Here is a 25495-nt window from a genome sequence, read left to right as displayed (position 1 = left end):
AAGAACAAATACAGTCCAGGTACCATTTTTAGGATGTCTTTTTCTATTATTGTCTTTACTAAATTCAGCTTATAGACTTTTTGTTTGTCATTTTTTTCTTCCTTAATGTCACGGTGTTGGTGTTCTATTTTTCCAGGCTGAATATGATTTATCTGGGTTCAGATTAATCTAGACCCCTTTGAAGGATAAATATTGGGGAAAAGTCTTTGTCTTTCATTCTCTTTACCTTCTATTTATTTTTACTCTGTCTTTTCTACTTGCTGCGGTAAAATAAAGCAACCAAATAGGATTTTTTTTCCAGTTACTGAAAGAAAGTACCAGAGGAATTAATGCAAAATGACAAATCTTGGGTGTTTGCAACTGCTCTGAGTTTTCTTTTCAGCTGTTGTAATTTAATTTTACAGGCTTGATTTCTTACAATACATTTTCCCCCGTGAACAAGCTGCAACTAGTATTGATTTAAAATAGTGTCATTGCAATGTAATAGAAAGATTTCACTTACTTTGAGATTTTGGCATTTGTTATTAAGAAGGCATTATTATCTTATTATCTTAGAACTGTATCCCTAAGCTTATTTGAACAACTTTTTTGTCTTAGTAGCTACTGCCATACACATTCACCTTCCATGTTTATGTATTTCCAAGTCTTTCAGCATATATGCAGCAGAAAAAAGGGGCTGTTTGCTGCTGAAAAAGTACTAAGATTCAATATATCAGAGAATATATTCTTAAAATATCAGTGTTGTATGAGCTGACCACAACCTGTTAAAAAATTAATACTTTAGATAATTCAATGAACTAACCTCTATCACCTTGTTTCTCTCACCCCTCAGATTCTCTTAGAGAAGGAAAGAATGAATGGGATTATTTTTATCCTGAGAGAATGGCAGAAGAGGTCTCTTAGCAGCAGTAGGAACAAGCCAATTCCTTGCTTCCGGGGAACTTGGAATTCTCCCCATCAATGTAGTATCAATGGCTATTTTCCCTCCAGACAAAAAGATATGTTACCAAAGACTCATTTAGTAAAGATTTATGTAGTCTCAAATGCTTTAGTCATAGACCAGCTCACATTGTGAGAACAATTTTCCTTTTTTTTTTCCTTTGTTAGTAGATGACATAAGTTATTCTTTATTATTTTCAGTAACAAATGAAATTCATAACCACAACTGATTTGGCTTGTTCTAGTCTTAGTGGCCACATCCTTGAAGCTCAAAAGTTTTCCTGTACACTGTTACAGAATACAGTAGATGACAGACAGAGCAGATGATGCTTTATAAGGAGACACTATTCTTATTCAGAAGAATTAAAAATGAAATTATATGTAGGCTGCTGTTTTAGTAATGAAGGTGCTTAGACTTCATTGTAAAGTTCATTAAGGTCTGTGGGAATCTGTCTACCAGTTTCTAAAGGAGCAGATCAGGCCTTTATGCTTGACCACTTTGCATACACGAGTAGTCCTATTTGGACGTGGGGATTCAAAGGAAAGATCTGCTTTCTTACACTTCGGTATCATGTTACTTCGTGGCACAAAACTGGCGTTTGAGTTCCTTGGAATATGAGAAAGAGCTATCCCAGTTTGGGAAAGTCTAGGGGAAAGGAATACACAGGGATACCCTGCCATCTAGTGGACCTTGTTCAGAAGAGATGTCTATATGCCTTTTAAAAATGAAATTTTAAGGGGTCATGAAATTTAGAGAAAAGATTTTAGTGTTCACAGCTTTTCCTACAGGAAGAAAATAAAGATTTTTAGCAGCAGAAAATTCCCACGTGAGTTAGGTTAGTCAAAGTTTAGACCTCCTGATTACTCCCATCTGAGCCAGATACTCAACAATGCAGTTTCATTTTGAGGTTTGTTTCAGTGTAAACAAGATTTACCCCTTTTCTGTTTGTTTTCTTTTTTTTTTTTTCCTAATCTGAGACAGGTTAAAAGAGTCTTGTAAATCCTTTTAGTGACTAAATCAGGTTTCTTCCTGTTGCATATATGGGCCTGTTGGCGGGTGTTGTAATCTGGAAGTTGGTGCCCCACATTTTAAGGGAAGCCGGTCATGTCACTCCCATGGACACTGATGGCTGCATAAAGACATTCCACTTCTAATTTCTACACTGCAAATTCTCCCAGCAGCCTCCACTATTTCAGCCTTTTCACACAGTGGATTCACAAAAATAGATGTCATTTGTTTAAGTGAGAGTGCAGTTATTGCAAAAGCCTAAGTTTGCACTTAGGAAGAAAAAGGTGTATTTTCTGACATATGTCATAAATTGAGAACAGCTGGTCCTCTCAGACTGAGGTTGCATTTTATACTGCAGAACAGAATTTATATGTGTTGACAAAGCTGGGTGAGGAAGTTTTTTAACTGTCTTGATGGTTTGTTTCTAAGTACTGTTCATCTGTCAGGTCTGTGGCAGGAAATGCCATTTCCTCCATTTCTTCCCAAGTGACAATTTCCCATTTGCTCAGGACTGCAACTGTCTCCAGGGCCAACTCATGTTCCAAAACCAGTGTGAAGTGCTACTACATCAAATATATAAAACTTAAAAAAGGTGTCAAAACAAACCCCAAATATCTTCAGTAAAATATCTGTCTGGAATCTCTTTTGCACCTGCACAGAATCACAGAATATTCAAAGTTGGAAGGGACCCACAGTGACCTTGGTGTTCACTTATGAAAGTATTTCAGAATCCTTCACTGGATATTTCAAACTCCTGAACAATACAGGGAGACTTACCCTTTCTTTCTCTGCCACCTACTTAAGCTTTTATTAGGAGGCAGTAGGGCTCAAAATCAGCAATATAAGGAACTTCAAAATAAAACCAGCAATGTAAGGAAGTGCAAAGAAGGTGCCCAACCCAGGGGAAAACAAAAAGATTGCCTCTTATTCCAAGTTGAATTCAACAGCCAGCTTTTTCTTTAATAGATACAGCTAATAACTGCAAATAGCTGCAGATTTATTTCTGTGGCAGGTCTGTATGTTGAAAACTGGAGTTCACACTTCCCCCAGATGGGCATGGGGTTTAGTATCAATCAGTGTATTTAGGAGATATTTTGACTTGCCATAGTTTTTGCATTATTGAAATAAATCCTGTGTCTTCACCTTTCCCTTTAAAAGTAAAAAATAGTAACCTTTACCTTCAGTGAGAACACGGCATATGCTGACACACTTAACCAAAAGCAAATGAGGAAAAACTGAAGGTTTATTTACTTGGAGATCCTTAAATAGCTTATGATAGCTCTTTTCTGACTTGGCTTTTTCCACCTTTATGTCTCAAACATAAAGATCAATCAATTGATTTGTCTGGGTGCTTTATGTCTAAGTAAAATTTCTACATTTGTTTAATTTCAGTAGATCCAGAGATAGACCATTACAGAATATAGAGTTTAAGACTCTTAGAATTCTTGGCCTTTTCGTATTTACTTGACTGTCAAAATATAAATCAACTTTTTAGTTCTCTTGCTAAGATCAGAAAAACCTTAAATTTGAAACAGAACTGTATTTAGACTTATATCACTGCCTCATTTAATTTGTTCATTTTGAAGGTTCACATTTTGGTAATCAATGGCTTTAGACTTTCACTCCATTTGTAACACACTAATACAAAGGGAATTAAAATAATATCAAGGAGCATATTTTTCACATGAATGACTAACCAAATATATTCCTTCAGTTACCAGACCTCTGGAAAATGGAAGCAAAGCATTATGAAGTACATGAATACGTTATTCTTTATTTCAAATGTAAGCCTGAGTTTGAGGAGTTCAATATATGGCCTTATCTATTTTGCAAATACATTCTACTCAAGCTAACTCCACTTATTTTATCTTATTCCTGAATTGTGCATTCTTCAGCTAGTTTATCAATTCTGTAGTGTCACTGGGCTCCTAACTGTGTTATTTTCCAGCATTTAGTCCCATGTTTATAAATATTTTCTGATATATCTGTGTCCTATTGCAAAATGTGCATTCTTTGCATTTTCTTTCTCTGAAAGAAATGTGTGTGCATTTTTTTTCTGGATCCTTTCAGTACTTTGAAGGCACCTTACCTGGCTGGTAGACAGAGGGCTTTATGCTGGCAGTAGTAACAACTCTTGGTTTTGAAGTACCAGAAGCAGCAGGACTTTCACCGTAGCTTCCAGAAACTGGTATTGGTGTATATGACTGGCTTGTGTTTCTAAAAGCAAAATGTAGGCGTGAACAACTTTATAAACAGCAAAAGTTACTGACAAAGAAGTAACAGATCCGGCAGCATCCAAAGCAGTCCAAGAGGAACAGTCCATGAGAGCTACAGAGAGAATACTGTGAGATTCATCAGTCTTTATCACTGCTAAGAAAGGCTGGGACAATTGTATTAGCTGAATAAGGATTTTAAATAATGCCAGTTTACTCTAGCTGTCACAGAAAATAGCTTACCAAGGGAATATGACAAATTTGGAACTCTCAGTTTAATAAAGGATCAGACTTCAGGAACCTGCATACAAAATATCTGTTTTCTGTTCCTCTACAAACAAAAAGGCCTGGTCTTGTATAAGATAAATCAATGAGAGGTATCTTGACTTAAAAATACACTGGCTCAACACAATTACTACTACTACAAATGCTAACTATATGTGTTGTACTCTTTTCAAAAATATCATAGTGACCTTTAAAAAAACATTTCTAAAATTAATTCTTTTCCCCATTTAGACTGAAACCACAATTTACATTAATTTTCCCAATGTTCAGGTTCAGCCTACCCAAAAAACACGTGATAGGCAATATTATGATGCAATTTCTGTATTCTTAGATTAAAAACATTTGCTCAGAATTCCAAACATCCATAAGAAACAGTTCTTCTCTATTTCATGGCTTGGACGGTGATTCTCAGTTTGATTACAATAACACATTGAAATACAACCCTCTTCTGTTTGCCTTGGGATGATTCTGTTTGTATTGTCTGTGCTTCATAGGCCATTAAAAGAGCATCATAATCAAAGTAAGCAAGAGAGAAGAAAGAAGTACAAGGAGGGGAAGCAACAGATACCCAGATGTGTGCAGTAAAAAGAACCATTCACTACAGAACACTGCTCTTACTCACCCCAAAAACACAGTTTTACTTTCTTTTTCCCTTCAGTTTCTCTCTGTGTGAACCACATCCCTATCCATCTGTGCTGACAGTTTAGGAGTTATTTACACAGTGGCTTTGTCTAGAGGAAAACACTTGTCAGCACATGAAAACAAGCGTCCAGCTTTGCCAAACTCTTAGTCCATCTTGACTTCTACTTTCTTTAACAGTGGAAACAGATGCCATCTGGAGAAAACACGTTATAATTTTATGTGGCAAACCCAGCGAATTTCCTCCAGTACAGGCAAAACCCAAACATTCTGACAAACGGAAACTTTTGATTTTAAATTTTGAACAAAATAAACCTATGCTCACAATGTAGCTTTTTGCTGCTCTGACAGTCCTCCTACTATAGATCTAGCTTGCATAGCATTGCTGCCTCAGGCTAATTTATTTTGTCTATTTAGCAAGACCTAGAAACTTAGCTATTGCTACAATGGCAATAGTTAATTATTTCTGTACCTACTCTAGGGCTTAGGGCTGGATTTGGGTCCACTATACCATGAGTGAACAGGAATCTCCAAGATAAACTGTTTTAGGGGGTTTGTATTCACTGTAAGTTCTGTTGTGAATTGTGCTGTGATTTTGTAACTGTCAAAGCTGTTGTAAGCACAGTAACACTTATTTTCCCTTCTTACCATCTATTTCCTGTTGCTACCTCCCCATCTGTGGTGCCTAAGAACAAGCTGTACTCGGGGTCAGTGGACAGAGGGTCATTCCTGCTACCATAGCACAGACAGGGAGATGCACACTGCAGGCACACTGGATCCACACACAGCTTTCAACATGCCATTACCTTAACACATGATCTAAAGAATTTTCCTTGGTTTAAAATCTACTATTCAAGGTAAACCAGACAGATCAGTGCCCAGTATTTACAATGTGGATTAAAAGATTTTAAATCACGTGCCATACAGCCTTAATCTGAAGATGTCATACAGTCAGGAAAGTCTACACCCAGATGCACAGGTCCATTGGTTGGAAAGACTCATTTGAATCTCCCTCAGTGCACAAAATACATAAAGAAGTTCTGAGCCAGATCAGTGACACTTAGACTGTCATGAAGAAAAAGGGTTATTCAAAATTCAAGTGTTTCCCAAATGTAAAAGCAAAGTGAAACCATGCCACTGGATTTCCTTCTTATGGTCAAGAGAAATGAAGTTGAAAAACAAAACCAAACACAAACACCTACGCATTCATAGTACCAAAATCATAGCAAAATTAAAAGAAGTATTAAACTCTTTTAGACGTTTATGATGCATATTAAATACAGTAAGAAAGATAAAAAGGCTTGTCAAAGAGAAATAAACTGTTACTAGATCATTAAGGGTTTTAGTGAAGTTAAAAGATTTATCAGAATTTCTGCTGAAGAGAAGGAAATGGCGTGTGATTAAAAGAAAGAAAAAAAGTAAAAAGAAAGAAGGAAATTAAGAAAAAATAAAAAGATGTCCTAAGGACCAAAGATGCTTTAATGAATCAGGAAGCACTGGCATCTCAAAAAGCAGCGAAAGCAACCTTACTGAATTTATCTGTAGCAGTCAATGGCAGGTGACAGGCAGCGAATTAAATACCGGCTCTGAAAACTATTAGTTGTCAGAAAAAGAAAGAGTAAATTTCTACGCAGATCATTTTTATGTTAACGCTTTACTAGATGCTTACTAGCAGCAATAAACTGGTTTGTTAAGTGCTTTTAAGGTAGAGTAGCTGCACAAAATATTTTTATACCTCTTCTGTGACTGGTAGCTGATGGAGGTGGAAGAATGCCGGTTGAAACTAAAATGAGACAAAAGTTGTATTTGAAAAAATATACAAAAAAATTTGGGATATCTTCTCCTACCATAAATTTCCTATGAATAAGAGGTGCTCTTAAGTGCTAAAGTAAACAACATGTACATATTTATATGAATAAGAGGTGCTCTTTAGTGCTAAGAAACCAACATGTACATATTCATAATCATATAAGATCAGCATTGCATTACATTTTGTTTTCTCATTTAAAGCTAGGAATCACAGTGAACCTGAATAATGGTAACATAAGTAAAGGAGGTGAGTATATTGCTCCCTAAGCCACTCTCATCAGGTCTGCTTGTTATTTAGTTGTGGAATTTCAGTTCAACTGCTGGACTGTTGGATTTGACATTCACCATTTATTTGTATTAGCACAAAAAAAAAAGTATGAGGGTTTTTTTTTGTCATCGTCATAAGCTTAAATTGCAGCAAATGTTAGAAGCAAACCTTGAATGAACTAAAGGCCAAAGATAGGTAAGTTTCCACCTTATGGGGCACCTGGAAGAACCCCATGGAAAGGACAGGCTGGAGTAGCTGAAGCAAAAACCCATCACATTCAACTTTGCCCTTGCAGAACCATTCTACTGTTAGAGAGTCACAGGTAGATTTTTTTTTTCTTGGGGAAACAGCATCATTTCAGAACATAAATGAGTCATTTATGCAAATACAGGAAGTACTTAAAGCCTGCACAATGTTTGGCGTGAGAAACAAGAGGATTCAGAATGAACACAGCTCCTGTCTAAGTGCAGAGCAGTGCAGGACTACATGGCATCAACCCCATCCCACGGGAGCACAGCCCACATTTCCCAGAATTACCAGAAGTCTATCACATGTCAAATATTTTCCTAACTTCTGGAGAAGTTTTTCTTCCCTTTACCACGAACACAGTGCTTGGATTAAAATCCCAGGATCAGAAGCTATACCTTCCTTAAAACCGTAATCGTAACTCTTTCTACTGTTTCTCCCGGTTTTGTATTCCCAGAGTGCTCTCTCATGAGGTGCCCTGCTTCAACCCTCCAGATGGAATAACAGATGCATAAAGAGCTTCAAGTTTATTTAAAACTCTCCTGCTATGCTTTGTTCTTTGTAAGCAAGATCGTAAGTGAAAGTCAGATAACATTTCAGATGTAAAAGTAAGAGTAACACAGTCGGTTAAGGATTAATTACTTACTTCAAACATTCCTCTTTAGGAGCATTAGAAAGATTTTACTCAGGTTAGGTGTTATGCATATGGCTTTGCTCACAGAAGCAAAATTACTATAGAACTGGATCTACCAAAGTTTGAAATCATGTTCAAATAGTTAAGGATATTAAGACATCAAGAAATTCTTCTGCATTTTCTTGGTGGATCTTTTTCAGCCATCTAGAAGGAAAAAAACCAACCCAAACACTGGAACAATGGTGGTAAAACCTCAGCCTCATCTTCCTGAGAATGTTTTACAGGATAGGGACAGTTTTGGTCCCTTGTGTTTGAATACACTAACTATAACATACAACCGTTTTTAAAACAAACATGGAAGTAGTGCACAAAGATAAAGAACCTAATTCAGCTGCAACACAGCCCTCCAAAACCAACCAACCAAACTGAGTTTGCTCCTTGTACCTGATAATCAGGGAACCAAATTTTTACAGGCCCTACAAGGTTCTGATTTGCCTTTATGTCCCAAGGCTTGCTGAAGCTCAGACAGTAACATCTACCTGTTGGTAACAGCTTGAAGTGTATGTCAGCACCAAACCTTGTGTCATCCATTGGCAGTAAGATTTCAGGGCAGCAGCATATGAAGTTGATGTGCTGTAGATCTGAAGTCTTTGACTTAAATCATTGCCAGGCACAAGCAAGAGGTTTTAGTGGTCCGATTAAAGCATTGCTTTTTCAAAAGGACAGTGATTTTTCATAGATTCGCAGAATATTTCAGGTTGCAAGAGACCTCAGGAAGAGTCTTATCTAACCTCCTCCTGGAAAGCAAGGCCAGCTCTGAGGTCAGATGAGGTTGCTCCATGTTTTATCCAGTGATGTCTTGAAAACCTTAAAGAATGGAGACACAGCCCCCCCCAGACAACCCATTTCCTTTCAAAGGGGTAGGAAAGGGGAAAATGGTCCATGCCAATCTAATGCAGGAAATTTACTTCCAGTGCAAATGTCTTAATATCTCAAGGTGATCTTTTTGTCCTTGTTACTCATTAAAATTCTGTTTCACACCGGTTAGTCCATATTGATACATAAACACAAATGAATTTATAGTTTTAAGGCCTCACACTGTTTCCCTTCTCCCCATTAAATGGACATGAAATTAAAGGGAAATTAAAAATGCTTAATCAAGAAATAGTACTACACTAACTCTAAGACAGTCATGCAAGGAGTGACAGCAAATACTGGCTATATTTATATTAATTTATTAGCTGTTTATATGTAAATTATAGCTAGTTGTTGCTTAACTTGTCCCTGCCTATTGCAGGGGTATTGGAACTAGATGATCTTTAAGGTCCCTCCCAGCCCAAATCATTCTATGATTCTATGATTTCCAAGACAGCAATGAAAACATAGCTCTTATGGAAGATTTATAGGGGTCCTAAGATGTAGAGTGCTGAAATGTGAATAGGTGTGCTCTGTCTGGCCAGAGTAGTCACCAAAGCTTCAATTTAATTTCATCTTCTGACTGATGGATACATTTCAGTCTTCAGCTGAGAGAAACTCTAAGATCAAGTGTTTCCTGTAGCTCAGGAGAAATAATAGGTTTTGCATGCCAGTGTTTAGTCAAGCTCAAATATGCACTGTTATTAATGCTTTGAAAGCAAGGCACCTTACCTGAGTATGAGGTGTTTAACTGCCTCCTACAACAACTATGTAGAACCCTCTTTTCACAGAGATATGTGATCATTCCAACTGACTAAAAGAGATTTGTTAGTAAAGCAAATTAAAAGTGGATTAAATACTTCTGATGACATTTAAGAGTCTAATTGTACCAGAAGATTGAATGAAAAAGTGTTAGGTATTACTTCTGCAAAGCATAGTACTCTCCTTTGTGACAAGCAATATGGCAAGAGCAAATGGCCTCAAGTTGGCCAGGGGAGGTTTAGGTTGGGTGTTAGGAAAAAAATTTCTTCACTAAAACATCTATCAAGCATCGGAACAGGCTGCCCAGGGAAGTGGTGGAGTCACCAGTCCTGGAGGTATTTAAAAGACATGTAGATGTGGCACTTAGGGATGTGGTTAATGGTGGATTTGGCAGTGCTGGCTTAACAGTTGATCTTAGAGGTTCTTAAACAATTCTATGATTCTCATGATGTAAAAATTAGGTCCTCGTAATGGATACCTCTAAATAGCTCATCACTCTGGAATTTTGAAAGTTCATACATAAAACTAGAAGTCAATGGCAGTAAACACCCCTGCATCTGTTTTACCTTCTATTCCCAGTAACATTCTGGAGACATTCACCAGCTCCTTGAAACTAGTTATGATTAGTGTACTTCCACTCAAATAAATGGAATTACATCAGCAGTTAATTTTATTTCTTATGTTTTATTAGCTCCATACAGGAATTACTTCCCCTATGTAATTCCCACGGCTATAAACAGACACGTTTACATTCTAAACCTGAAAACTCTCATGTTGTGTTCTGTAGCTCTTTCATTTTTGCATTGGTTTCAGTGATGTGAAGCTGATCAAAATGCTTTCAAGTACTACCTATGCACAGCACTGAACTGCCATTTTCTGTGATTTTCTGACAAAGATCATTATACTTCTTGATGTGAAGCCATCAAACTTGCACACTTTGTTCATTCCAAACATCCCCTTTGGGTGATTCCTAACTACCTTCTTATGTAAAGATAAGAGGGACATGGATAATTACAATCTTAAAAGCATTGCCAGTTTTTTGTTATTTCTGAAGACTGTTCAAATGAATCTTAAAATCTGCTGGTTTCTCCTCTGTTAGTATTGTCAAAGTGTTAATGAAAGCAGTGAAAAGGCTTAGAAGTGAGGCAGTACAGCAGTATCCTCTCTTTCTAGTGAGAGAAGCTACCATTCCCTGTCACTGGTCTTTCTCTAGTCATGATTAAGAGCATAATAAAAGGTTTGTGATCCCTGTGATCCTCTGTTTTCACCAAGAAAAAAAAAAAAGGTCCATCATTCCCACCCAGTGTAACTAGACAAATACTTTGATTTTAGGATGGCAAAACCAGCACAAAGCAACCAACTGTAATACCTTTGTTCCAAAAGGACCTTTTGGTCACATATCCTATATCTAAAACTTAGTTGTTTCCCCGCTCGGTTTTCGTGTGAAAGATAAGGAAGGAGGCTACTGCTTCAAACACATCATGCTTTCAACAGTCTCTGCCAAGTCAATCTCTTAAGAAACTGAAAACCTTAAATCAGAGAGCATAACACAAATCAAACCAAATTAAGTTAAGAGAGCTTTACAGATATACCTAGACTGAGATGAGATAGCAGATGAAATAGTGGAAGCTGCTAATGACATGTTCTTGGACCCATGGAAAGGCTTAGGCTGTGAAAGAGAGCTGGGGGCTGCAAGTACTCTGCAGAAGACACAGTAAAAGCAGGAAAGCATGAACAAAATGATTGAACAGGGACAAAAATCATGACATCACAACCAAGCTCTGTTGGAGTTCAGATACAGGAGGACTGCTGCACAGTTAGCAGGAACAGGTATTCTGTAGCATACATCTGCAGACTTACAGAATAGCACAACCAAGCACATTCCTACAGAACACAAGACAAAATGCACACATTATGTAACAATCTTAAATCCAGACTCTACTGATAATTAAGAAAGACAGTATTACAGGACAGGACTTTGTCAATGATACATGTTTTTATCTGCAAGATCTGAAGATGTTTGAGTCCGAATATAAGATAAAAATTTTAATATGCAAACAGTACCAGACAGAAGATTCTGATATTTAAAACAGAAGTAATTGGAATGATTAGTTTTGTAGAGGTATTTTTTTGTTTGAAGCATATACTAGTTAATCCATTTTCTTCATGCTACAGTTTCAACTGAGGGATAAAAGTTACTTAAACCTTATCATTATTTCACGTGAAAGTGCCTTACAGCCCAGTTCTGAATTATAGCATAATACCTTACTCAAACTTCCTCTGCTGGTTGATTGATTTTCTTGTACTAGAATAAAAAAACTGGATCCTGGTAGGTCACAATTAGGTAAAAACTGACTAAAGTGAGAAACTAAGTACATACATAATGCAAGCCAACTTGCAAAAAGTAATCAAGAAGTAGAGCCAAGAGAACATTTCCAATTCCATCTACACACATTTAAGACGACTGGCTACAACTGAGGTCTTGATTAAAGTAGTTTACATTACTGGAAGTGTGCTTTTCCTTGGCTTTGTAAAGCATGCTAAAACATACATCTTTTCAGAATATTCATGTAGCAAACCCCAAAGATAAAAGAATAATATACACCAAAGGAATTAACTCTTACTATCTCTAAAATTACTGTAACATAAGTGACAGCTGTATAAATCCCACAGGTTTCCTCACATGATGTCTGACAGCTTTTAATATACAACTGTAACTCCCACTGTACTACAAGTGTTACAAGTGCTCACCTCCTTGAAACTCACTTCAGCTCTAAGGTTAATTCTCATTAGAGAAAAAGTATTAGATAAATCTAATAGAAACTACTTGACTTAACTTACAGAGCAAGTCAATCATCAAGTGTCCACCATGTTTTACTAACATCTGCTACGATAGGCTGAGCTCAACCACGTGACTTATTTTAATTTTCCTTTTCATGTCCTACTGCAGAAAGACTATTAAAAGAACCTTCATTCACATTATTAAAAGAACCTCCACTCACTGTAACTATTACGAGTTCTTTTGGCTTTATTACAAGTGATGAAAAAACACTTCTAGTTTTAACCCTAGACTTGCTTTCTGAAAACAAAGTTATACTCTTGGGGCAGTATTATTTTGCAAATGCTTTGCAAACATGAACAACGTACCTCAAAACAAAAAAAAATGCAGCAAAAATATATAAAAGCATATAAAACAGGTTACAGCTTTTCATACCACATTCTGAAGTGAAGAATGTGTATGCAGCATTCCCAGAGCCATATGGGGGGATAAAGCAATGAAGCATTACCTTTGGAAGGAGGAGGAGAACGACTCCTGCACTAGTGAGGTGGTTGCTGGTGGTGTCATCAGGCTGGCTGGATTTTGAGCAGCAGTAGCAGGCTGAGGTGCTGAAGCGTGTGGTGCAGGAGCAGCAGAACTGGTAGACACCGGAGCATGCTCGACAGGGGTACTAATTAGACTTAAATTAAATAAAACAAGAAGCATCTTAAGAAGGCACACATTTAAATGTAGAGCACAAAACCTACTATGTTTGAACCTGCAAACATAGTAGCAGGCTGGGTTACTGAGGGAAAAGCACAATTATGCAAAGAAAAAAAAAGGCATTTATTCAGTCTTTTCTGTTGTGCAGTTAAGACTGGAATGCAGTTTTGGTCCTGCTTGACTGAAATTTATCCCAGGTGTTACACAGCACTTTAGTCCTGCTCCCACTGAAGCCTGTGGTAGGAAATGGGGCATGGAGGACTTAAACGGTTGCAAAGAGCCTGTCACAAACTCTTTGAGCTTGGATAACTTTCATCCAATATTTACACCTGGAACTGAAGTTTATAGTAGCATAAATTTTTTAATTAGATAAAGAAAAGCAATTTAAAGGATATTATCACAGTCCTGTGCCAGCAGGTTTCCTGCAAATTCTGATAGTCTAGAAATCTAGTCAGCACAGTTTTCTGTTGGGTTTCATCAGTTTTGTGCAACCTGGGTAGTAGAAAGATGTTTAAAAGGAGTCCCTTCATCTCTGACCTGAATTCACCTTACAGTACACCGCCCAACCCAAATAACAATGAGATGCCCTTTCAAACACAGAACAATATATAAAATACAAGGGGATGATGTAGCATAAAATTTTACTATGCTAGTTTTAAAACCACTTGGGTGATGAGCATGAGTTCTTATCCTTGTGGTCCTCTTGAACTATTGTGGCACAGATTACTTGGAGCAAAGGAATATTAATTTTCTTCATTTTTTCCTTATTTGATTGCAAATAAATGAATTGAAATGAATAATAATGATCTAGTCTGGTATCCTGTGGCCATTTTAGTAACCTACTGAACTACCAGTGTCTTTCATCACCCAGTGCTTATGAACATACTTCAGCCTGAATTACTCATCTCTTACAGACAGACAAATGGGGCCAAGTTATCAGACAGCTTTGCAACATAGTTTAGTCAAAGTCATCCACTGCCAAGAAAAGAACCAATCTTTTGGAAGGTTCAGTTTATTGTCTTCCATTAGCTCTTACATGAAATGAAAAACAAACCAAAATAAATTCACTGAAAACATTCAAGTTATTTGATGACTGTTTCACTGAACTTAATATCAACAGAATAATAAGATTAATAATATGTCCATTCATAATTTTCTTGTCAATAAACCTAATAAAAATAATTTAAAGCAATTTAAAATTTAAAAAGGAGAAAGAAGAAAGGAGAAAAACTTCATTATTTTGTGTTTAGGCAGATTTTAGTGTGGATCTTATTAATTATTATCTACAGAACAAATAAGCCAGTGAAAAATAACAAATTACAACACTATTTTGGGGTAGAAACTTTGATAACAATATAAGAATATGTCCCCTAGGCATAAGGGACATTTTTCATGATGCTGTAGATTCATTTTCTTTAGTAGTTATCCAAATACATACTTTTTTTTTTTTTTAAATCAGAGCATTACTGTACATAGTTGTCTTGTCCATGAGCAGTGGCCTAAGAAAATAATGGATATATTTATACTTCTTTAGACCTAACTCATAAGCATATTGCCACATCTCTGCGTTCTTACAAATCATTCCTATCAGGGTGATAGAATTCTGTGCTTCTCTTGCACAAGGTATAAAATGCCCCAAATACTTGTTCCTAAGCACAGTAAGTATCAAATAACAAAAGAAAGCTTACAGTTCCACTACTGTTTCTCAGCCAATCTTAGCCCTCAAGCATTCTTTCTCTCAGCACTTTTTCCTTAGCAGATTTACCATCCATTGTGCAAATTTTCTCTGTTTCAGCCATTCTACCGCATTTTTTCTTTTGGCTTCTCTCAAAAGTGCTGACTTGGCAAGTTACACTCCTGAGGACCTAGAGTGAGTGCTTCATACTTCAGAATTTGTGATACCCCTTGTTCTTAAAGGGACTCTCCCATTTCCCCTGTCCTTCTTGTCTTCTTGTACGGCTCAGTAGTCTAATGATGGTGTCTGAATTATTTTCTGTTTGGTTAGCTGCAACAGAAGCGTCGTTGTTATACCCATAAGTTTCAAAGTAGAATGTAACCCACAACAAAAGCAGAAAATCAGTATTTTCTCCCTTATGAATTTCATCTGCAATTATGTACATAAGAAATGAGGTCCTGAAAATACCCAGTTTGCAATTCTGGGTTTCAAATCATTACACCAAGTTTAGCAACGGTTTTGCAAAAGTTTGCCCATCGTAATATGCAGTCGAAATTCAGATCGGTTTTTCCATCTTGATGCATTTTATGATGCAAATTCTTCCAATTAACAAATAGACTATCAATTACAAAGCCTGTGCTGCAGAGAAGCTGAATATTATCCATCACAACTATGGGTCACAGGAGAGTCTGTTACTGAGTTTCAATACCAACAGGATTTTTTTTCCCCCTGTGCCACAGTGGGTACTGGAATTATCACATTAAAAGGTGTGGAGTCACAATTTAGTACTTACATGTCTTTGATCTGGCAAACAGGAAAGGAGTGAAACTATGCTGCACATAAAAATGGAACTTCATATATGTCTTAAGAACAAACACAAACTAGGATTCCACCTATTTTGTCTATTTGCACTGATGTCAAAGGGAATTGGCTACAGATTTCAAAAGATTCATGACTTCCTACTTTGAAGAGAAGAAAACAGTGAACTTACTTAATTGTAATAATCTCCAAAATGTTAATCAAAATACATATTCATTGATATGTATTGAAAAGAAAGTAAAAAACCCCAAAAACCTGTGTTTGAGGACAAGGACGTGTATGGAGACAGATTTGAATGGAACAACTCATGTAAATAAAATAAATGCAGATATACTGAAGTACCTTTTATAGTTTAAAGAAAATACAAAAAAAAAATGTATCTTTGTTGGTGTTTGCAATATTTCTTTTTATATGGTTAAAGTATTAGGGTCTTGATTGCCTCCCTTCATGGTAGAATCACAAAGTGATTTTGTTCCATAAATTATATGCAGTTGGTAACACTCTCAACTCAGTTTTTAAAAAGATCTGAAGACTAACTTGACTGGTTTTAATTTAACAACTATAAATTTTAAATAAATATTTAGATAGTCAAATAAAACAACCTTTTTTTTTTCCTCAAGATTGCCTACTTTCTAGATTTTCAGTCTGATTTTTTTAGTTCTTCAAGTGCAGCAGAATTTTAAGAACTGATAAATGTGAGTGCTGCTTTATAAAATAGATAATATGTTGTAACAGCTTCATTATTACATGTTCCAGATGAGTTTTTGGTTGGTTGGTTTTTAAATGCAGTCATTCTGTAGATTTTAAATCTTTACAGTACTTTGTATTTTAAGGAAAATCAAAGAAAATCGAAAAAAATCAAACATCTTCATATTTGTGGTAACAAACATAAAAGTAAGTTAGGTGGATGAAAACAAACACACATCTCTTCTCAGCTGATTTTCACTCATGAAAAGGAACACAGATCAGTAGAGGTTAAGAGGATAATAATGGTTAACAACCATAATGAGAAAACACAGCAACAAATGCACTTTAAGATTTAGAAAAAATAAGTGCAGATTATACTTCTGTCTCTCAGCAAAGTCCTCAGTTCTGAGACTTTCTGTCCAAATAACAGTCGAGTGGATTATTAAAGCAGTACTTAGTCTCCTTTATGTAATGCATGAAGGTTTTTTGGGTTTCTAATCCTCCAACATATCACATGTAAAGAATTGAATATATAGGGAATAAAAATTAAAATGGATAGGAAAAAAAATATCTCTTATTGTAGCATTTGTAGAAAAAAGTGCCTGAGAATATGGTTAGAGAAAGCCATAACATGGAAGAGTCTTACATTTGAATATGGGAATGGTTGTAGAAATACAGTCAAAATAGAGAAATATCAGCTGCTGTTTCTCTGCTGAAGGTGCTTTATGACTGTTGTCTCTGTATTTTATGCGTGATCCTTAAGAGAGCCACTGAAAATGTAACATCCACATGAACTGGAAGTTTCTGGAATTTGTAGAACTTGAACACCTTCCTTTTAGGCAATGGGCATTTCCAGCTGAACTCCAGGAGTTAGAGGTTGTTATTACCAAAGCACTCCAAAGCTCCAAACCAGGTCAGTTATGCAGTTACACATCACAGTGTACCTTTGGTTACTGGATGAAGCAAGAGGGACTTTCTGGCCAGCAGTGGTGAAAGTGGCCTCCCTCTGACTTGTACCCGCTCCAAGCCTCACAGAGCCCTTGGAGGCCATTGGCTTGGCACTGTCAGTGTTGGCATCCCTGGTGGAGGATTTAGGAGGATGCCAAATACTGGAGGTCACATACTGTGGCGCATGCGTAGTGTCTGCAGGCCTGGGTAACAAAGATTACAAGGGGGTTTGTAAATGAGGCATTTCCTAGGGAACAGCAGGTATTTGAGGAAGAGACAGAATTCCAGCCACAGAAGAAGCTGGAGATCATCATGGTATCGCAGATGAAGTAATGACAAATCTTGATAGTTCATTAGTTTATTACTGCTTAAGACCAGGAAAGGCTTGAAGAATTAAAAAAGGTACCTCGTGTTAAATCTGGAAACCATATTGCTATGAATATCAAAATAAGACACAAAGCAAGGCTGTGATGATAATGGAGGTGGAGAAAAGCTATGGTATGACAAGTCACATAAAATTAAGGCAATGTAGTATGACACTAACACCAGTCATATATCAGAAATTGTTCCTGGTAAAATAAAATAATAATTAAAAGAAAACGAGATTTCAGTGGAGCAGCTGCACAGTCCTGTAGATGGTTTTAAACAAATGAAACTGTTGGCAAAATGCCAACATATTCTTTGTTTTATACACTTTAATTTATATACAGGAATCAAGGTATTTATTTCCTTCTATTTTCATAATTAATTTAAAAATAAAAAATCAATTTTTCCTACTGTTTCAAGGGCCAATTGCCATTGCTTGTGTCACTAGTAACAAATAACACTTGCACTTGGATTTTAACTCCATGTAACCTTTGTTAAAACATGAGCAGTCTTATAAAGGAAAAAAACACAAAGTGGTTGCACATCTGAGGCAGGAATCAATAAGACAGAGGAAAGCAGCGAGGTAGAATTCGTTTCATGACAAACTAATAAGAGGCATTTCTTTGCTCCGTGAAACTATTGTCAGATTCACTTAAGAAGCAGTTGTATCAGTACTTGTGTGGTTTAGTACATGAACTAATAGAAAAGAGCACATTTTTATCTGTAACTGCAAAATGTGCTGAGATCCTTTGGGAGAAAACAATTTGACATGAAAGAACTTACAGAGAGACTATGTTTTGAATCTCATAACCCACTGAGGATCAATCAATATATACAAGAATCCGACATGTAATAGTTCTTGAAATACCAAAAAGATAATCTTACTTAGATTTAAAAAATATCTTGAATGATCTAGGCAAAGTTTAAAATGGAAATTGTTCTTAAAACTCCACCATAAATTGATAATACTCCATTTCAAGAATATTTGCTAAAAACTTGTTATTTTTCAGGTTTGTAATTTCTGAGAAAGATGATCCCCACCTGTCCCATGTCACAGTGCTTCTTGAAGTCTGCATTAGAAAGAAATGTCTAATGAACCCACTTAGTTGAAGCCTCCACAGTCATCACCTGCTCAAACAGTGTACAAATCTCATGTTTTTGAGGTAAGAACAATATGGGGAAAGTGGAGATAAACTCTTAATAGGAAGTAAGTCAAACACAGCAAACATTACCTGTTTTCTGATGCTGCTGCAACATTTTCCTTGTCTCTGTGAAAGGAGGGATACAGTGTGAATGAAGTAAATGCAATTGCCAGTGGTGGCAAGAAAACCCACCCAAAAACAACCAAGGAGGAAGAAAATGGGTTGAGCAGAAATGTTTGGTTGCAAAAAGCATCCTAGAGTGGTTGCTTATAAACATAGTTGTGAGAAATCTCTTCAGCTTTCCAGGTGAAACCCACCAAATATACAAGTTTACTGCATATTGCTTCTTATAATTATATGCTTCTTATCAGTTGCAAACAACTTTGTTTCAATAATAAAGTAAAAGGAAAATTAACACTTACAAATTAGATGTTGTATGTCTGCTTTTAATTTCAGGAATAGTTTTGATTTTAATAAGTTCCCTTTAAAAAAAAAATTAATAATATTCCAGTAGAACATATTTTGATGCCAAATCCAAGCGGTGAAACTAATCAGACCTGGGCAGTCCTCAAGGATCTGGTATTTTGAAGCGATAAAAATGGGTAACAAAGATTCACACAAGAAGAATTTCTTGTGCCTGGTATCACTTAAAAATTCTCTGTCCTATCTAAGTACTTGTTTTCTCAATGTAAATCAGATTAGAAACAATTCCTTCACTGAATTCCCTCAATTAGAAATCATTCCTTCCCTGAGGTGAGGAGTAAATCAGCCTTGATTTCTCTGATAGAGAACTGGGCTATTATTCTGCAAACACACACACGCTTACAAAAACAACTGATCAGTTTAAGTGCAATTGTGTATCTGTAAGAAGTTAAGATAAAAGTATTTTCATAAAGAATATAATCCATTAGCCTTAAACTCCTAAGTTTGAAATCCAGTTAGTTAAGTAATTGAGATAGTCTCAATATTTAGCAATTTAGTGGGTGGTTGTGTCCCTTGCTATTTAAGAAGTTGTGCTGAAACTGATGTGTTTAAAGCTAAAATATGTCAAATGAGAACACTTTTCTTAACTGGGATCTGAAATTACAAAACACAAAGCAAATGTCCTCATTTATCCAACTGCACCTTCTTTCTGCAGTGTCCTTTGGAAAAAAAAAAAAGGAATACATGTATTTACGTGGATTTGTTGGGCACCAATCATTAACTTACATTACATTTGGAAGGCTATTCTTAATATTTCCCCCATTATTAGCAGTATTTTATATGTGTCTCTGTGTTTATGTACTTACAGATACATATGTATGTATAGTCATATATGAAATGGCTTTTCCTTAGTTCAGTTTTAACAAAGTTATAAAAACCAATCCAGTTTAGATCAGCAAAGGTTTGGGCATAGGTGTCCTCTACAAATTTTTAAAACCTCTAACTAACATGTAACTCCTAAAATATATGAAGTCAGATTTTCAAACCTAGAAGTGGACCTGAAACGCCCCTCAGACGCTGCCACCTGACTACCAATGTTACTGGGGTTGGACTGGAAGAGCCTGTCTTGAAAACAAACGCCCTGATGAGATCAACCAGCTCACCACTCCGAAGCAATGAGAAACCAAACACTGCCTTTATAGTAACCAAGTTGTGAGTTCATTGCAATGTCAGGTAGAGCAAAGACAGGATGAAACAGGGTAGAGGAGGATGGATTAGAGGCTGTGTGTGTGTGTGGGAAGTGTTAGTACACCAAGAGCCACAGTCATGCGAGGATGTTAAAAAACACAGTCACAGCCTGAAAGGAATAAAATATTGCTTATTCCCAAGTATTCTACGAGGGATCACAGCCAAGACCAAAAGGCAGGCAGTTGGGGTCAGGCTGAAGCAGTGTTAAACCTCTGTTGTTATTATTAATCTGATCCAAACTTTTCTGCCCCATTAGTTGTGGCTACACCGAAGAAGAGCAAAAAAAGTCACTTGATTTTGAGGTCAGCATTTCACAAAAGTTTTTTCCCCGAGTGTATAAAATAGGATGACTTTGAGTGACGATGGCAGGGGAGTTGAGAAGGGGAAAAAGAGAGAGAAGTATAGTAAAAATACTTCCACAGAACAAAGCAAAGGAAAAGGCAGAGAGTAGAGGGAAAGATGAGTTCAAAGGCACACAATACTTCTTCATGGTGTGGCTTCCAGGAAGTATTTCTCTTCCCAGTCAACAGGAGTAATGCCCATTTGGTTAACAATAAGAAAGGCTCAAGATCCGTTGTGCCTCTTATTTGCAATACTTGCATTTTGAGGAACAGGCTATTGGATTTACGGCCTTTACAATCAAACATTTTGTCTAACTAAATGCAGAAATAATTTTACTTTTGAGTCCAATACATCCCTGGGGTAGGCTCAGTAAAGTCAACACCTTCACCAAATTAAAAAAATTTGGCTCAGAATATTATGAGCAGTTTATATCTCTGCGGCTACACAGGCTGCTCCAGTAACTGATAGTAGTTTTGAGCTATCCGGAAGAGATTTAAAATTAGTGGGTTTTTTTGTTTTGTTTTTGGTTTTGTTTGTTTGTTTGTTTTTTGTCTGCAGCCTTTTTATTCCCCACTGAAATGGCTTTTGACAGAAGGGCCATTCTGAGAGAACAGTGCAACTCCCACAGACTTCATTAAATGTTGGACATATATCTAAACAAGATTTACACAGTATACTGTCTTCCCAGTTACAGGGTATATTATACAGTGGAAATCTTGAAATGCTTCCTTCTCATAAAAATATGCTACAGGATATGGTCATGCAGACAGAGTGACTGAAATTATAGTAATAGAGTCTTTCCCACCCACATCAACAAGAACTGGTGTAACTGAATGCAAAATTCCTTTGCAGGCCAAGCTTGTGTGTGCTATTGGATCCTAAAAAGAGCCTGGAGACACTTCAGAGAGTTTCCAGTGAGTATGTTAAATCTGAACTGTATGAACTGGACATGGGAATACTTTCCCATTCTACTTTATTTTTGGAAACCAAATGTAAAAGATTCCCAAACACCTACATATAACAGGCAAGTTGAAATGTGGAGGTTGTGTACCTTCCATCTGCCTTCTCTTTAGATGGCAACAGATGTTTAATGAAGACCTAATGACATAAGAAAAATGAGGCATCCTGAAAGACCACATGGTCCTTCAGCTCTGTCTTTCAGACTGAAGCAGTAAGTGAATACTGTAATTGAGTTTTTTCTCTATACTCTTATGGAGCAAGACTGTTTTTCTAATTTTACAAATGAGAAACTAAAACTTAATAGAGTTGCTCATGGTCACAAAGAAGGTCTACAGCAGGGCAAAGAATTGAAGTAAGTTCTCCTGAATCTCAGTTGAGTATTTAAAATATCAGCTCACCCTCTTTAATGAGATTATAGATTTTTTAAATAAATATATCTATTCAGTTTATTGTTATTTTCCTGTATTAGTCATCCAGTAGTCTTCTACAGAGCCTGACAGATATATACTGGCCTTTTTTCAAAGGGGAAGTGGATTTACAGATTATTAAGGTCTATAGCTATTGAAATTAAAAATTCTGGTTTTCTAGTAGGATGGTGCAGATTTGTACCATAAGACTTATATTTACATAAGCATATTTGCCTACAAATACAATTTCCTTTTAAGAAGTAGAAGTTACAAAATAACTTCAAAAGAAATTTTTATAGGGTGTGTCTGGGAGTAAAGTTGTGTGAAAGTTATTTCATAATTGCCTTTCAAACATTTTTTTGTCTCAAAGGCATGAGACACTGACACTGTTGAAAACTGGACAGTGAGCTACATTAACTGCTGTTCTGATCCAATGAGGTTATTTCTACCTTTCTGTGTTTGCAGCTCAGAACTTTTCCATGGTCAGATGACTATAAAACTGTTGAGGATGTTTGTCTTTTTTTCCCCCATGCTATATTTTTGTTATTCCAACATAGACATCCTAAGACACACAAAGAAATCATAGGCAGTTAACAGAGAGGACAGAAGACAACTATCATGCTGGTTTAGTCAAAACTTTAGCTTGGAATCAGAGAAAAAGGGGTACAAGAGCCAGTCTCTCTTTTTCAGCCACTGTAGTTAAGAATGTGAGCAGCCCACGCCAAAACGTGGCAATATTATAATATATCCTCCTAGTATGTCTGCTTTCCAAAACAGGGAAATACATTTCTCCCAGAAGGTATTCTGGTTTGTGCAGACAGTGGCACAGAACAGGAAATGCATTATCATAGATTCAGTGGAAAACAACCAGCAACTCATTCTCAACAAGCAGTATGGAACTCAGTCAAAGCAGCTCACTAAAATCAAAGCCAACCCCTCCCATGAATGCATTTTAGTGGCACCTGCAGGTTTGCTGTTAAATGTAACAGTCACACAATAAATGCAGCTGGGCACACAGCAGCACTGGTGTGGGGGAAAGGCAAGGTCACTCTTTTCCAAGATTTGCAGAGTGATATTTGCCATGCAAGTATAGGTACTCCCATTTTCAGTTTTATCACCAAAGATTGCAAAATTCTGAGCATGGGTAGCAATTTGAGCTGGGACTTAATTTGCATAATTATTCCCTGTCTTGGCCTTAAGTGTGCAACTGGACTGAACAGAATGATTTGGCCCAGCTTTTTACAGCCCCACTGGTAAAGTGCAGGTATCTGCCACCAGGCACCTGAGCACAGGATCTGGACTTTCAGGTTGTGTTTGTGACCATTGCAGACAGAACCAGTGCACAATAAGTTTAGATTTTGTATGCCAGGAAACAATTCCCCTTTCACTGAAGTGTTCTTTCTCTTCATGACTTCACTTTTTCTCCAGGGAAACTGAGAGAACAAGAACCCAGAGATCTCAATTTCAGCTGGTAGTTCTTTTAGACCTACTTTTTAGTTTGTGCACATTGGTGATAAGAAAATTCATACTTCTTCTATGTGGTATTATGCTAAGTTTGCAGCTGCCTCTGAAATACAGCAATGTGTCTGTGCTGTTCAGTTCCTGAGTCAAGTAACTAAGTGGTATGAATTAGAACGCTTGTCGCTCTTTCAGAATGTGGATTGCATTTTATTTCATAAACTCTCATAAGGATTTTCTTACCTTCCCTCTCTCTCATTTGTAATCATATAACATTCTGGGTCAGCTACAACAAATGCTCACATGGAAATGAACTGTTAGGAAGTTATTAGTATTTAGGGTAATTTTGCTGACACTAATGCAATTTAGAAGCAGAATAAAAGGAAGCAGTGCCAGTGCTGTGCTCCAGCTCACCCTAAGCAGGGCTCTGTGAGCCAGGCTGATGATCCACAGACCACAGCTGAGTGGTCTGAGCTACAATGCTTATTGGAAAGCCTGCTGCATGTTAGAACTTGCTTTACCCTCGCTGGACTGAAGACAATGCAAGGGACTAGTCAGAGAGAGAGGCAGCATTGTGCACTGATGTCTTGGTTAGGTGCCTGCAGCAGCTGCAGAAGGCATAGGCGAATTTTAAAGATTCCACAGTAGGAATGAAAGTTTACATTAATTCCTGCTCATGCAAAAGGTTATGTGGTGGACAGGAACATGCAGGAGACTGAGATGGTAAAGACAACATGTTACACACAGGTCAGTACATCCACTCCCAAAACTGAATCTCAAGCTTTAACAAGCTCTGTTAGCTCATGCATTACTTTCTCTATGAACTGTTTTGAGAAAAGCTTCATGGTGTTTCTTAAGTGCATTTGGAGCCCTCACTGGTTCTGTTTTAAGTGGGTACGTTCAAGTGGATACAATGTACCCCAGAGTCACTCACTATCTCTGATGAATTTGTTCTACAGGGAACTGGCTTGAAAACAAGGGATTTATGATCTCTAAATAGCTCTTTTCCCCACAGAACCTCCAGAAGTATATTGAGGAAGAAAGACTTTATATTTGATCAATTTTCCCTTCTGGTTTCACTCAGAATTCCACTGAGACAACTGAGTTATTTCACTATTCCTATACTTTTGTCAGTCTTGAGGTGCTAAAAGGTAAGCAGAGAACAGAATATATTAAATTGATGTGCTTATTATCCTTTATTGCAGTTATGTTCCTTAAGTGAGAAATCTACCTAGAGAAGTCTGCTTTATTCCATTGGCTGTTGTGGAAAGATAGATGATGTCTTTCAAAAGGATTTTGGTAATCTGAGCAGCATATAAACAGGAGGTTTTTGGCAATTGGGAAGGTCAGTAATGCTAATCACTGGAAATTTTGGCCAACCAAGGAAGGGAATTAAGGTGCCTTAGCTTGTCTTGGTGGTGTCAGATGGCTTTGATAAGCAGAAGTAGAACAAAGGATGTTATTGTGCTTGACAGCAAATTTTAGTCAATTAATTTTCATGGATACTGCAGAAAGCTGTCAATTAAAGGCAAATTGATTAAAGGAAGCAATTATCTGGTAATACCATGTACCATACCAAAATTCTAGCTTTTTAACTTTGCCAACTAACATTTGTGTAAACATCCATGCATTTTCCAAAACACATAACGATAGTCCCAGTCACTGAAACTCATGGTAGACACTGCTAAAGAACCCACAAAATCAACTCAGTTCCTGTGGGAACCCGACTGTACAAGTGAAAGATTGGTGTCACCTCATCTGCCCCTGAGGAAGGCTTCAGAAAGCTCTGTGATATGCAAGAGTTGGACCTTTCAAAAGTG

At 36.9% G+C, this 25495-nt stretch overlaps 1 protein-coding gene across 5 annotated transcripts in view; it reads right to left on the bottom strand.

Moving 5' to 3' along the window:
- LDB3 (LIM domain binding 3) overlaps nt 1-25495 on the bottom strand; it is a 121863-nt gene that overhangs the window by 13888 nt on the left and 82480 nt on the right. For 3 of the 5 annotated variants that reach the window (XM_027649396.1, XM_027649398.1, XM_027649395.1), the window contains 4 exons: nt 18928-18963; nt 13007-13177; nt 6821-6868; nt 4038-4165 (listed from right to left, as the gene is read on the bottom strand). In XM_027649396.1, the coding sequence (XP_027505197.1) occupies nt 4038-4165; nt 6821-6868; nt 13007-13177; nt 18928-18963 (383 nt within the window). The remainder of the gene's footprint in view (nt 1-4037; nt 4166-6820; nt 6869-13006; nt 13178-18927; nt 18964-25495) is intronic. The other 2 variants (XM_027649397.1, XM_027649399.1) reach the window with 2 other exon arrangements.

The sequence above is a fragment of the Corapipo altera genome, unplaced genomic scaffold (genome assembly GCF_003945725.1).
Source record: "Corapipo altera isolate COAL_440 unplaced genomic scaffold, ASM394572v1 53, whole genome shotgun sequence".
Lineage (NCBI taxonomy): Eukaryota > Metazoa > Chordata > Aves > Passeriformes > Pipridae > Corapipo > Corapipo altera.
The sequence above is the reverse complement of the archived record's forward strand: the minus strand, read 5'-3'. Positions and strand labels throughout refer to the sequence as shown.